This window comes from Myxine glutinosa, chromosome 8 (genome assembly GCF_964187855.1).
Source record: "Myxine glutinosa chromosome 8, kmMyxGlut1.1, whole genome shotgun sequence".
Taxonomy (NCBI): domain Eukaryota; kingdom Metazoa; phylum Chordata; class Myxini; order Myxiniformes; family Myxinidae; genus Myxine; species Myxine glutinosa.
The window spans coordinates 100,924,700-100,938,387 of record NC_136268.1 but is presented as its reverse complement, the minus strand read 5'-3'; the positions used below and the strand labels follow the sequence as shown (position 1 = coordinate 100,938,387).

General features: G+C 50.9%; 1 protein-coding gene across 1 annotated transcript; it reads left to right on the top strand.

Annotated features, from left to right (window-relative positions):
- Positions 1–485: 485 nt before the first annotated feature.
- ZMYND19 (zinc finger MYND-type containing 19) lies at positions 486–9,646 on the top strand. Its single transcript, XM_068124966.2, has 6 exons — positions 486–886; positions 2,198–2,257; positions 2,912–3,018; positions 8,035–8,178; positions 8,297–8,480; positions 8,725–9,646. Exons 1-6 carry the CDS (start codon positions 836–838, stop codon positions 8,866–8,868), a joined length of 690 nt encoding a protein of 229 aa, XP_067981067.1. The 5' UTR covers positions 486–835; the 3' UTR covers positions 8,869–9,646.
- The last annotated feature ends 4,042 nt before the right edge of the window (positions 9,647–13,688 follow it).

The following is a 13,688-nucleotide window of genomic DNA, read 5'->3' as shown; positions in this document are numbered from 1 at the left end:
AGCAGTGCCATTCAAACCACATCACAAGGATCCGTCTACGTATTACGTAAGCACTGAGGGGAGGGGTGTGAGGTCGAATGTATGCAAATACGTCACACCGAATGGAAAGGGGAGGGACACATGTGCATCACGTTGGCGAGGAACAAACACGTGTGCTACGTAAAAACCGCCATATTGAAAATGGAAGCGCTCCACGAATTACCAAAATGAGTCAGGACAAAATCACCCACCTCGTTAACTAAGGTGTTTGTGCAGGTATGATGGCGAAATGACATGTTCTCTGCTCTGGTCTATAACTGCTCGAGCAGCCTCTTGAAGGGACACAGTTTGTCGAATTTTCTTTATACTTACACCTTGCACGTTCCTATTGTTGCTCACTATTATTATTAATGTAAGAAAGTCAAGTGGACAGAGAAGAAAGGTTTATTAAAAATGTGATACGTGCCACGTGTGAGCCACATGGGGCAAGGGGAGGAGCAACGCCTACTGCTTCCGATGACGTCACGTAAAGCTGCACCACGTGATTCGCTTGTAAATTCGAAACTGGAGAAGATTCCCCGAAATTCGGCATCGCTTCCAATGATACGTGTCATATAAACGAACATTTTTTCTCCGATTCGAATAGTGATCGCCGAACGTGTCACAGATGATTAAAAAAGGACGCGAATCGGCGTCTCGTCGCTGAGGTCACGTGCTTGGCTTCCCGCGCTTCTTACGTCACGGGTGATCTCGCGGTCGAACCGTTTGGTCTCCCGGTTCCGGCCATCGCCGGGCAGGGCTGCGGCGGCGAGGAATCGGGCCCTGGGACGACGGACGGCGACAGAGAGCGAGCGGAATGTCGGACTTGCGTCTGGGCATTGTACGCCTGGGACGCGTGGCTGGAAAGGTAAGGCCTCAGGCGGCGCCATGTGGTCACAATGTCCGAGACCCTGTGTTATTATATTACTATTAGCGGTGAACTCGTGAAGTAAAGATCAACCGAACGGGATTGTCAACATCCTTTACTTTCCTCTCATTTTGTGGTGTTTCAAAATTGTGATCGTTTCCGCATCGATCGCCGGGGATGTCGGAGCGGACGAGGCCGGGGATGTCGGAGCGGACAAGGCCGGGGATGTCGGAGCGGACAAGGCCGGGGATGTCGGAGCGGACAAGGCCGGGGATGTCGGAGCGGACAAGGCCGGGGATGTCGGAGCGGACAAGGCCGGGGATGTCGGAGCGGACAAGGCCGGGGATGTCGGAGCGGACAAGGCCGGGGATGTCGGAGCGGACAAGGCCGGGGAACTCGGGGGGCACACCGCCGGGGAACTCGGGGGGCACACCGCCGGGGAACTCGGGGGGCACACCGCCGGGGAACTCGGGGGGCACACCGCCGGGGAACTCGGGGGGCACACCGCCGGGGAACTCGGGGGGCACACCGCCGGGGAACTCGGAGGGCACACCGCCGGGGAACTCGGGGGGCACACCGCCGGGGAACTCGGGGGGCACACCGCCGGGGAACTCGGAGGGCACACCGCCGGGGAACTCGGAGGGCACACCGCCGGGGAACTCGGGGGGCACACCGCCGGGGAACTCGGGGGGCACACCGCCGGGGAACTCGGAGGGCACACCGCCGGGGAACTCGGGGGGCACACCGCCGGGGAACTCGGGGGGCACACCGCCGGGGAACTCGGGGGGCACACCGCCGGGGAACTCGGGGGGCACACCGCCGGGGAACTCGGGGGGCACACCGCCGGGGAACTCGGAGGGCACACCGCCGGGGAACTCGGAGGGCACACCGCCGGGGAACTCGGGGGGCACACCGCCGGGGAACTCGGGGGGCACACCGCCGGGGAACTCTGGGGGCACACCGCCGGGGAACTCTGGGGGCACACCGCCGGGGAACTCGGGGGGCACACCGCCGGGGAACTCGGGGGGGCACACCGCCGGGGAACTCGGGGGGCACACCGCCGGGGAACTCGGGGGGCACACCGCCGGGGAACTCGGGGGGCACACCGCCGGGGAACTCGGGGGGCACACCGCCGGGGAACTCGGGGGGCACACCGCCGGGGAACTCGGGGGGCACACCGCCGGGGAACTCGGGGGGCACACCAGGGAACTTGAGGGGGGGGGGCTCTTCGAGCAGAGTCTGCCAGATCTGTGTTTTTCACAACCATAGTTACTGTTGCCATACCCAATGAGGTATCTTCGTGTTTTGCAGACCAAGTATACTCTGATCGACGAGAGAGACATTTCCTTGGTGGAGCGATACGCTTTTGAGGTGAGTAGTAATAGTTGGCAAAGTTAACTGACAAACACGTGTAATATATTTACCCTGCACACGTAGTGCAAAGCGGGGTTAAGCAATTGATTCACTGTCTATCTATACTACAGACGTCGGTCCATGATCGAGGTACTCCATCATTTCAATTTAATTATATATATTTGAGCACAGTAGAACACGAACCTGCAGTTTCGGAGTACTTTGGCTCTGAATTTGGCAAATTGTATGATATCTCGTCCCGAGCACTTGTCCGCACTCCACCCGAGCACTCGTCCACACTCGCGGTAAAGCATTTGCTTCAGTCTGTCTGTCTGTGTGGCAGTGAAACAAAGTTTAAAATCATTTTTTGTCAACGATTTTCAAAAAAAAAAATTCACACAGAAATTTCACAATCAATGAAAATCGATCATTTTTCACATTTGCCGCTCGTGCTCTCAGGGTGCGGGGATATTGAGACTCTTCTTCTTTTTCCAATAACGTTCCATCTCTCTTTGCTTATGACTGCGTGGGGCTGAGGTGTTCTGTGAACTCTAGTTTGTTTAAACTGTTCGTGTTAACTGCAAGTTTGTCCACCTGTTAAACACCTTTTCTTGGAGCCCCGACGTGGGCCTACAAGTTTGCTTTGACAAACGATGGATTTATGATCCACAGGCGAAGATGGAGATAGACGCCGACGGTAATGGTGCACGGATCTTTGCTCACGTGTTTGATCCCTTTTCGGGCCGGGGTTCGGGATGCTGGCTTCACGACCTCCTCTGGTACGTAATTATTGGGCCATCGTTTGTCATGATATTCACTTGATGTTTGTAAAAGCGAGTCCTAAGTGTTGTTAAGCTAACATCTGCTCCATCACCTGTGTGGGTACATCATGGATTTGTAATGCCATCTCAAATGGGCAGCAGGTGGAATTGCTACCTTTTTTGGATAAACCGGTTGAAAGTTTCCAATTAATAGATTGCGTTTATGTTAAAATACCGCCAGTGCCATCACCAAATCCAGAAATGACCGAATCTGCGCCCAAGTTCATTGCCATGTGAACGGACGAGCAGAATTTTGGATTTCTGAGCATTGATGTGGATATTTTATCGAGCAAAGAATTCTGGGATTTGTCACGATGATTACATTGATCGTGAGTGCCACAAATCCTCCATTATAGTCTATCCCATGATGGATGGGTAAACGGCGGGAGTAACTATGACTTACAGTCACCGCCGGGGATATCGCCTGCTGCCGTGCACGCTTCTGCCTGCACGGCAGCAGAAGAGCTGAAATACCTGGGGATCAAGTTCCTCCTCAGGGGAATTGCCCCTACATATGGGGCGTCCCTTCAGTAGGGGCTTGTAAACATCAGGCGAGCGCCTTTAAAGCCGCAACAGCGGATGGCTATGCTGCGGGAGAATCTGCTGCGCAAGCTCCAGCATGAGCCATGAGCTTGTGCTGGGTCTAGCCTGGACAGGTACGCTCCGCAGGTTCGATCGAGAAGTGCGCCACCGTGTGCGGCTCTGGCTAAGACTACCGAGGGACACTCCGGTGTCTTTCTTTCATGCCAGGGCCGCATATTGTGGGCTGGGTTTGACCCAGTTTCGCACCAAGATTCCAATTCTGCGTGAGCGTAGACTGCGAGGGTTAGAGTGCTCAGATAGCCCCTATTTGAAAGGCATCTTCCGGACAAGCGTGGGGGACTGGATAAGACTCCGTAACACGTGTAGCCTGCATTACGGGGGTGAGCATCCAAGGTCTGTCAAACAGGTGGATGCTCTCACGGCCTGGCTGTTGCACGCGACAGTCGATGGCGTGGCCTGGCTGAGGCGAGTCGAGTTCCCCAGCTTCAGGGCTGGGTGCTCAACCAGACTTGTCTTCAGTCGGGCAGAGCATACATTGAGTCGGTGAAGGTGCGGGGCAATTTGCTCCCCACTGGGATCCCGCTCGAACCGCAGCAGGCCTTTGGATGCTCAGAGCAGGTGGTGTGATGCGGGTTGCCGTGCGAAGGAGACTCTGTCCCATGTCTCCCAGGCGTGCATCCGTACTCACGTTGTTAGAGTACGACGACGTATGTCGTTTGGTGTGCGGTCGGCTCCGGCAGCGTGGGTACGAGGTTCTCGCGGAACCCGGCATTCCCACTGCAAGCCGGTCTCCGGAAGCCAGATATCATCTCTGCGAAAGGTGGGGATGCTGTGGTGCTAGATGCACAAATCATGAGCGACACTCTCACACTTTCACTTGAGCATGACCGAAAGAGGCGCTATTACGATGTTGCCGATGTCCACCAGTGGGTTTGTGGCAAGCTCCGCACTCTCAACCGGCCACGTGTTTTGACCATCATGCTCAATTGGAGCAGAGTTTGGGTGCCGGAATCGGCGTCCATTCTCCGCGACCTCGGCCTTACATATGGGGACCTCCAACTGATCACAGGCAAGGTTGTGGAGAGTATCATGAAATCGTTCCGAGCCTTTAAGCTGTCCTCATTACGTTGCCCGTGGTGTAGGGTGGGCAGGTGCCCTTTGGGCGCTGTATTGTCCTAGATTTATTTTCGATTGGTGGGACAGCATTATGATTGAGATTTTGGTTGAAGTTTCTTTTTCCATTTTGATTATTTTTCACTTGTCCCAGATCCCTCAAGATTTTTCAGGGATGCACTGCCCTGGAAGTACCAGGGCGCCTTTGAGAGCTGTGTGCCCCAGAAAATATTTTTCTTTTCAGGAGGGGCTTGTTTTGATTTGGGTCTTTTGGTCGAAGTTTCTTTCTGCATTTTCGGTATTATTTTCTTGTGCCCCAGATCCCCTAATGGTTTGGGTGTGCGGCCCCACAGGGAGGCAAGGGCTGACAGACCTGCCCACGGTGATGGCGCGGACGGATGGTGGAGTCCACACCTAAAACGGAAAAAGTAAATGATGCGAACTGAAAGCTCCTTGACCTATCGGTAGCCAAATGCCTCATCATCTAACTAGTGACGTGCATGAATGGATGAACGAGATTCCCACTGTCCCTATCTACTATCCAGCGAAACCACAGCCAAGGGGGCGGGCTTGGCGGAATCGGCGGGGAAAGAAGACACTTTTGAGCTCGACTCTAGCCCGACTCTGTCGGAAACACCATCCTCCCTTACTCCATCAGTCCCCAATTGGCTGTGCCTTTGAATTTTGTCAAACATACAAATGGCACAAACCACTTAATAAACTAAAAAAGAAGAATATCCTCCACCAATCTTGAAGCCCTTTTTCTGCTCATCCAATTGGAGTCCCATGTTGCATTAAAATAAGAACACTGATACACTTGATCTGTTTGAAGCTGTCTGGCCTGGGCTTGAATCTCAGCCCAGATATGAACTGTCATCCCGGTGTTTCACAAGCAGGGTGATTCATTCAATGTGTGTGCCCTCCCTCGGATGGACGTTAAACCGCGCGTTCCATCTGCCGAATTTAGTTGGTGGACGTGAAAGATGCCAATGTGTCTTTTGTGAAGAGTAAGCGAGCTATCACCAGCACCATGAACAAATTACAAATTCCTGCCCTAACCTACATGGGACACTGCATCAGCGGCACAGTAATGCTCCCAGCAATGATGAAAACCAGTAGCTGCAGTCTGCACACAAAATGAATGAATGTTCGTCTTGCTTGTAATGCATACAGTACAGGCCCTTCCACATGCCTGGTACATTAATAATAAATAGCCCCGAGTGGGGCTGACTGTCATCTCTTGAGGTTGTAGTTCAATCCTCTGCTAATTTGGGAGAACCCCACGAGAAGCCCCCTGATCCCTTGGGAGACCCCCTGATCCAAAATCGAAAAATCTAAGACCGAGTGATCCTGCGGGCTATCGGGTAGAAGTGTTTCAGAGCAACCAGTTGGTAAATAATGGACAAGTAGTGATCCAAAGGCTCAGTGGGGAAACCCCCCCTTGAAAACCGCTATGATACAAATTCGGAACATCTAAGACCGAGTGATCCTGCGGACCATTGCTTCGAAGGGCTGTATCTGTTTTCAGAGCAATTGGTTGTTAAAATAAGGGACGAGTAGGGATCCAAAGTTTGGGAGGTAACCCACATGATCCAAAATCGAACAATTGAAACGTGTGCGATTGTGCGGGATACTTTCTTGTATTCATTTGCCAACTTTAGGAACAATCAGCTGGGTGATAAATGGAAGAGTAGCAAAAATAGCAAAAAGTTAATGGACGGACAATCATCCGGCATTACCACCCATTTTACAGTTCATCTCTGATAATCGAGATGAGATGACCTAAAAAGGCAAACATGTAAAGAAGTGGTATTTAATTATTTGTTCATTTGCAGCATGCTGCGGAGTAGCGTCATTGGTAATCCAAAATGTCTGGATTAGAACCCAGGCTAGACAGCTGAAAGGTGAGTGTGTGTACCTTTAGGCCATACTGTCAGCCCATGATATTTAATTCGTTTGGAATAGTTATGCTATATTAATGTGTTCTCGGAAGAGAATGGCTAGCCACCCAGTATAACCCTTGCCAAGAAACAGCTTCAGCAGCACTGAAGCTCTGTAACAGAATATGGTACATCAGAATCGGATTACTCCTTTTTATTAGGGGCGAGCAAAAGACCCGGCGATGCCGGGTAATACGGAGTTGCTTAGTGACGGGAATATGAAGAGTGGGGGGAGAAAGAGGAGGGGAAGGGCAGATGGAAAGAGAAGAGAAGAGGAGGGGATGAGGAGAGGAGGAGTGGAGTGGAGGGGATGGAGAGGAGAGGAGGAGAAGGGGGATGGAGAGAGGAGAGGAGGGGAAGGGGGATGGAAAGAGGAAAGGAGGGGAAGGGGGATGGGGAGAGAGGAGAGGAGGGGAAGGGGGATGGAAAGAGGAAAGGAGGGGAAGGGGGATGGAGAGAGAGGAGAGGAGAGGAGGGGAAGGGGGGATGGAGAGAGGAGGGGAAGGGGGGATGGAGAGAGGAGAGGAGGGGAAGGGGGGATGGAGAGAGGAGAGGAGGGGAAGGGGGGATGGAGAGAGGAGAGGAGGGGAAGGGGGGATGAGGAGAGGAGGGGAAGGGGGGGATGAGGAGAGGAGGGGAAGGGGGGGATGAGGAGAGGAGGGGAAGGGGGGATGGAGAGAGGAGGGGAAGGGGGGATGGAGAGAGGAGAGGAGGGGAAGGGGGGATGGAGAGAGGAGAGGAGAGGAGGGGAAGGGGGGATGGAGAGAGGAGAGGAGGGGAAGGGGGGATGGAGAGAGGAGAGGAGGGGAAGGGGGGATGGAGAGAGGGGAAGGGGGGATGGAGAGAGGAGAGGAGGGGAAGGGGGGATGGAGAGAGGAGAGGAGGGGAAGGGAGGAGGGAGGGGAAAGTGTGTTGGGGGGGGGGGGGGGAGGTAGAGAGAGAGACAGACAGACAGAGAGAAAGAAAGAAAGAAAAGAGATGGAAATGAAGGGGGGGGGGGGGGAGGATCGGGAGTGGAAAGAAAGGAGAGGGATTACGAGGAGGAGAAGGGGGAGGGTGAGGTGAGTGAGGCTATTTATCTCCCTTCGTAAATTGCTATTTAGACGGGAGATTAGCTGTGCGTGTACAATAATGTTTTTGTCAGCGTTTAAGAGTAACGAGGCATGTTTTAGCAAGATACTCGTGAAGCGCCTTTCGTAAATTTGTCCCTTTGTGTTTTGTGAAATGTTGCAGTGCAGCTTTCGCCAATGAAAACGTTTAATCTTCCAATACCCAGTAACTGCCCAATAACTAAAATCGAGTTATTTCTACCAGTAACTGTTAACTGAGCGTGGTTGTTTGAGGTTCTCATAAACTGTATTTTACCTACACGGTGCAGGGAGAAGCACAGGGGTGGCGTCGCTCCAGGATTTCAGGTGGCGCATCGAAACGCAGTGTCAGTCGATAATCGCCTGGAGAATCTGGAGCTTGTGCCGCAGAACAGCCCTCTGCGACCGCCACCTGAGATGTCTCGTAAGCAGAGGTGAGAAAGAACCTTTGTGTCTTGTGCAGAACCTTTGTGTCTTGTGCTTCTTGGCACCACAATTCGGCACTCGCTTCGAGAGCCTATGCCCTCGGTAATGATCTCTGTGCTGATTCAGGGAGCAAAGCCTGTATTGGCTCGCCATCCAGCGGCTGCCCTGTGACCCTGTGGATGAGCACTTTCCGGATCTCGCCGCGCCCCGATGCTACGACGCCAACGGCGAAGCGGTTGGCCGTGCACCCGACGACAGCTGGGCCTACTACGAGTGTCATTACCCTCCCTGTTCGGCCATCGAGAGGCAGGTAGGGCCGTGTGATTTTTCACATTTGCTGTTAGACCTGTTGCGGATGCTTGCCACTTCTTGACAGTGTTCTACTGTTGATTGCAGGATTGCATTAATTTAATGTAATTGGTCGAAAGACTATGTTTAAGAAAACGTCACGGATTGTCCTTTAACATTGCTTTGTAATCCCAAAGTTTTTTGTTTTTTTTGTGATATTTTTGAGCGATCAGTGCACACGCCGTTGTTCCTCCCTCCTGTCGCAGCTCCGTGAGTTTCACATCTGTGGTCGCTGCAAGGCCGTACGATACTGTGGCTCGTCCTGCCAGCAGAGCGATTGGCCCGTGCACAAAAAGCACTGTCGCGAGAGGAAACGTCCTGCCGGCGACGAACCAGAGCCCGACCGGTGACCCCACCGAGATTAACCCATCACGCACTCTCGGACCGCAAGGCATCTTTCCCTCTTGAGTGTCGACGGGTCTTTGTTAAAGACGAGAATTTCACAAAAAATGTACAAGAAACTGTCCATGACCAAATCGAGCAACGGTATACTGTAACATAGGATCCTTTTATGAGTAATGTTCTGGAATTCTGCCTGGAGAGCAACTATCTCACTGCCACTTCATTTCCTGCCTTGTACGCCGTTCGTCCAACTTGCCTTTCCCATACAGCCCCGACACACCTATGTACACTCATCGGGGTCACCTTATACCATAGTGATCCTTAGATATTGCCCAGTGTGAGTGAAGCTAATGTGCTGAAGAACGCTGTGGACATTGCAATATTGTCGTCTGCATGACTTGTATCGGAGACTTGATTTTGATTCGTCCTTCAATGGGGGTCGCATTCACAGTAGTTCGCCACTGTTTCGACCTATGCATAGTACCCCATGTCCGATGACCTTTTGATGTTGCACCAAATTACCTTAGACAAACGATGCAGTTCAGGCCTTTGGCAATGATTGGGTAAGGATGTTTGCAATGATTGATTGATAACTTTGGCTCTTCATGGGGGTTCCCACTCTGTATGCATTTTATTCCTCATCCCTCCATTCGGTAATTTATTAACTGTACAAAAGTTTAGGATATCGTTTCTTTGTGGCCTGGTTTGGAGCTACACGGTAGATTGCAGCCTTGGCTCACTGCAGTTTTAAATGTTTGTTTTTTCAATAAAAACGAGTGAAGCATTTGATCGGATCTGCTTTACAAATCGCAAAGCATCTGCGAGGTGATGGAGCCTGCACTAGATCTGTTTGTTTGGTGGTCTTGATTTTCCCGTTGTTGAATGGCGGGGGAAATGTTACCTTTGTGTACGTACTTGTTTGCAGATGGCTGTTGATGGTCAAAATCAAAACGACTGATCCTTTCTGGAACTGGGTACTTAATAGTCACATCTCAGTCGTGTCCAAGATGGAATTACGCGGTGACAGTCTACAAACAACAACAACGCATTTTAAGGGCATTTTCCCTGCAAGAGCGGGGGTTAGCCTTGCGGTCCCCATGACAATCTTCTCCATTTTGCCCTATTTTCTGCATCTCTCCTTGTTAACCCCCTTGCCCGCATTTCTTCTTCCACCACCTTTAGCCAAGTCTTTCTCGGTCTTCCCCGTCCTCTACTTCCTTCTACATTCATTCCCATTACTCTTCTCACCCAGTCACTTTCATCTTCCTCAACACATGACCAAACCATCTCGACCTGTTTCTCTTCACAGCATCCATCACAGGCTCTATTCCCATCATCTTTCGCAATTCATCATTTGTCTTCCTCTCTCTCAACGATACTTCGCACATCCACCGAATCACATTTCCACCCTTTCCAGCCTTCGTTGCTGCTCTACGTTCATTACCCTTGTCTCACTCCCATAAATCACAACACTTCTCACACATGCAGCATACACCTTTCCCTTCAGCTTCAACGACACTCCCCTCCTCGTCAGCACGCCACTCAGTTCCTGAAACTTCTTCCATGCACATCTCACTCCAGCAACCATTGCCGAGTCTGATCCACCTTCTCCATTCAGCATGTCTCCTAGGTAACAAAATGTTTTCACACCTTCCAGCTTCACGCCATCTCCAAGATCCAACTCAACACTTCCTCCATCCGCAGCTCCCTCTGTGCACACCTTACACTTGAATGTAGGTGCCATACTGGTTAATGACCCTCTCAGACCCTCTCAACCCTCAGGTTAATGGCGTTAGGAAGGGCATCCGGCCATAAAAAACATTGCCTCAAACAGGGAACCATGATTGCCATGGGGCCCGCAAGGCTAACCCCTGCTCTAGCTGGGAAAAATGGCCTTAAAACGATCATTCATTCATTTTTCATATTCAGACCACTACATTTTTGATGAACCCACTCAGCGCACATTGTACATTGAATGGAATTCACTCCGACACCCTTCCTGCACACAGCACACGGCCAGTTCCCAGTTCTTTCGACCTCACCACATGCTTTACCACTTGCATCACCTTCGTTTTTCCAATATTCACCTTCAGACCTTTTGTCTCCATACATTCCTTCCACTTGTTCATCTTCTCCTTCAGCCCATCCATACTTTCTGCAATCAACACCAGATCATCTGAATACAACAACTCCCACGGTAAACCCTCCTTTATGTTCCGAGCCAGCACCTCCATCACAGCTACAAATAGTAGTGGACTTAGTACCGACCCCCTGATGCACTCCCACCTTCACTTCAAACTCACCACTGTTCCCGTCCTTCGTCCTTACAGCTGTGTGCGCTCTTTTGTACATTGCCATCACTACTCTGATCAACCATTCCTCCACTCCTAACTTCCTCAATGCCCATGTCACTACTTCACGTGGAACCCTATTGAATGCTTTCTCCAGATCAACAAACCCAACAAACAACTTCTTCCTCTTCTCCATGTACTTCTCCTGCAACTGCCTCACAATTACCTCAAGTTCGTGGTGACAGTCTGCAGGTTTATGAGTCGTGGTTTTGGTGAGAGCTACCTGCTTGGACATGGCAGATTGATGTTTTTTATGATTCCAAGCTGGTATGGCTGGAAACCTATTGCTGTAGTTGGGGTTTATTATGATTATTCGGATTCCAAGCCCATATACTTGGAACCTTATTCTAACTTGGGCTTATTATTACACCATATTTTGATACTTATGTGAGACTGCATCGATTAGATTAAGGTTGTATCAAATTGAGATGTTTGTGCATTTCTTCCAATGAAGCCGATTGGTCCAAAAGCAATCTTTAAATTATGATAAAAAAAAAAAAATTGATATTGTTACGGATCTCGGATGTCGGCGCTCCCCTTATCAAGGGGGGGTTAATCCCCTTGTCTTTTTTTCTGGCCGACCCGAGTCCTGGGGGTTATATGCTCCTTCCGGTCGGTATTAGGTAGGGTTATTGGTCAATTTAGTCCCAAATACCTAATTACGAACACCGACCGCGAAGCAGGGAAATAACTCCTGCCCGAACCACGGCGTTAGTGGACACGCCGAGCGAAGCGAGCCGCGATTCCGGCCGTTAGCAATGACCAGACCCGATTATAGCGGTTCCAATCGTGCCACGTTTACCCAATGAGAGAAAGGATGGATGCGATCGGATAAGAGGAAGCCAAGAAAGAACAGCAATTTATTCACAATGTACAAGAAAAGAGGAGGAAACAAAAGAATGTACAAGATAGGAAGAGGAAGAAGCAGCACACAGGGCAGTCTTATGGCAGTCTTAACTTATTACCCAGGACAAACATACACACACACACGGGGATTGTAGATGGAACAGGTAGAGGGTCCGGCGATGGGGTCCAGGCTCCGGTCCAGCGGGCGAAACCCGGCAGGCAGCTCCGCGTATAGTTGAACGCGACCGGACAGTTATATAGCCGGGGGAAGCTGGTGTCCTACGGCGTACGTAATAGATGCACACTCGTGCCAAATGCCCCCTCTCCAATGTTCTCTTAATCAGCGCGCCGTATATCTCTTTATAAAGATGCTTCTCAATGCGCTCTCTCCCATCAGTCCTCTTTAACGAGCGCGCCTCCAACAAGTCCTCTTGTAATGCACGCTGCCGCCGTCAGTTCTCTCAGTAAAATGTGCTCGCTGGCATGTCCTCCGCGCAGTCCTATTAATAGTGCCGCTCTCGCACGAGTCCTCCAAGTCCTGTGAAAGGGCTTTGCGTTCGCGCTTATATAACGCGACCAGCAATCACTCCGCGAGCCAAAAAGCCACGCCTGTCGGTGATGTTACTTCAGCCCTGGTTGGCTGGTGAGGGCTTACTGGCTCCGCCTTTGACGGCTGGATGACGGGGCCACACCTTCTTCTTGGCGCTCCGCCTCCTTTCTCGGGCCTTACCTCGTGGCTTATGGCGGCTTGAGCGAGCGCTAAGGCAGCGAACGCTGCTAACAAAAGCGCGTAACAAATTGGGAGAGCCATGAGGCACCGACTGTCGGGGCGCGTAATGGCGTCACTTGGAGAGGGAGGTTGCAAAATGAATGAAAGGGCCTACCTACTCTTATTTAATTGACGCAACGCAGATTAAAATATTGGAAACACGGCCTTATCTAAAACACATACTAATGAAATAACTGAAGTTCTATGGTGACCTACGTGTTGCTTGTGGACTAACTAGGGGTGCTACCTTTAACCTTTTAATGATGGGATATTTACAAGAAAGTGTGGGTTCTAAAACCGCAACACTGCACCCTCCAGCTTTTTCCAGGCTCGGCCCGAGCCGAAACAAAAGGGCTATCTTTTAAATTAATGTGACACTTAGGTGTGGTTACCCTCCACTTTTAACCTACTACCCTGAGTGCAACAGTTTTAACACTAAATATGTCCCACCTACTGCGTTGAGTAGCTAACTAACAGACTCACGCCCACAATTAACCGAATTACGGAATGGTCTTCAAACTAAACATAGAGCCGGTGGGGAGCATTATTTACAAGACTCTACTAATTATTTACACTGTAACCCAGGACCTGTCTTTTGTGGGAAAAGAGAAGATGTTTTGATAAGAGGAAATGCCATCTGCAATGCACTGCACCGATACACCATACCCATATGTACCAATAAAGGCACCATAATAAAAAATGCACCAAAAAGCACCAGAAATGCACAAAACAAACATTTCAAAAATGATAAAATGATGTCTTCTGCTTCCTGTGCTGCTGGGCCGATGTATCTTGGCTTGATTGATGGATCTTCTTCTTACTTGCTGTTAATTTAATAAAAAGGGCACACACCGCGTCCGCT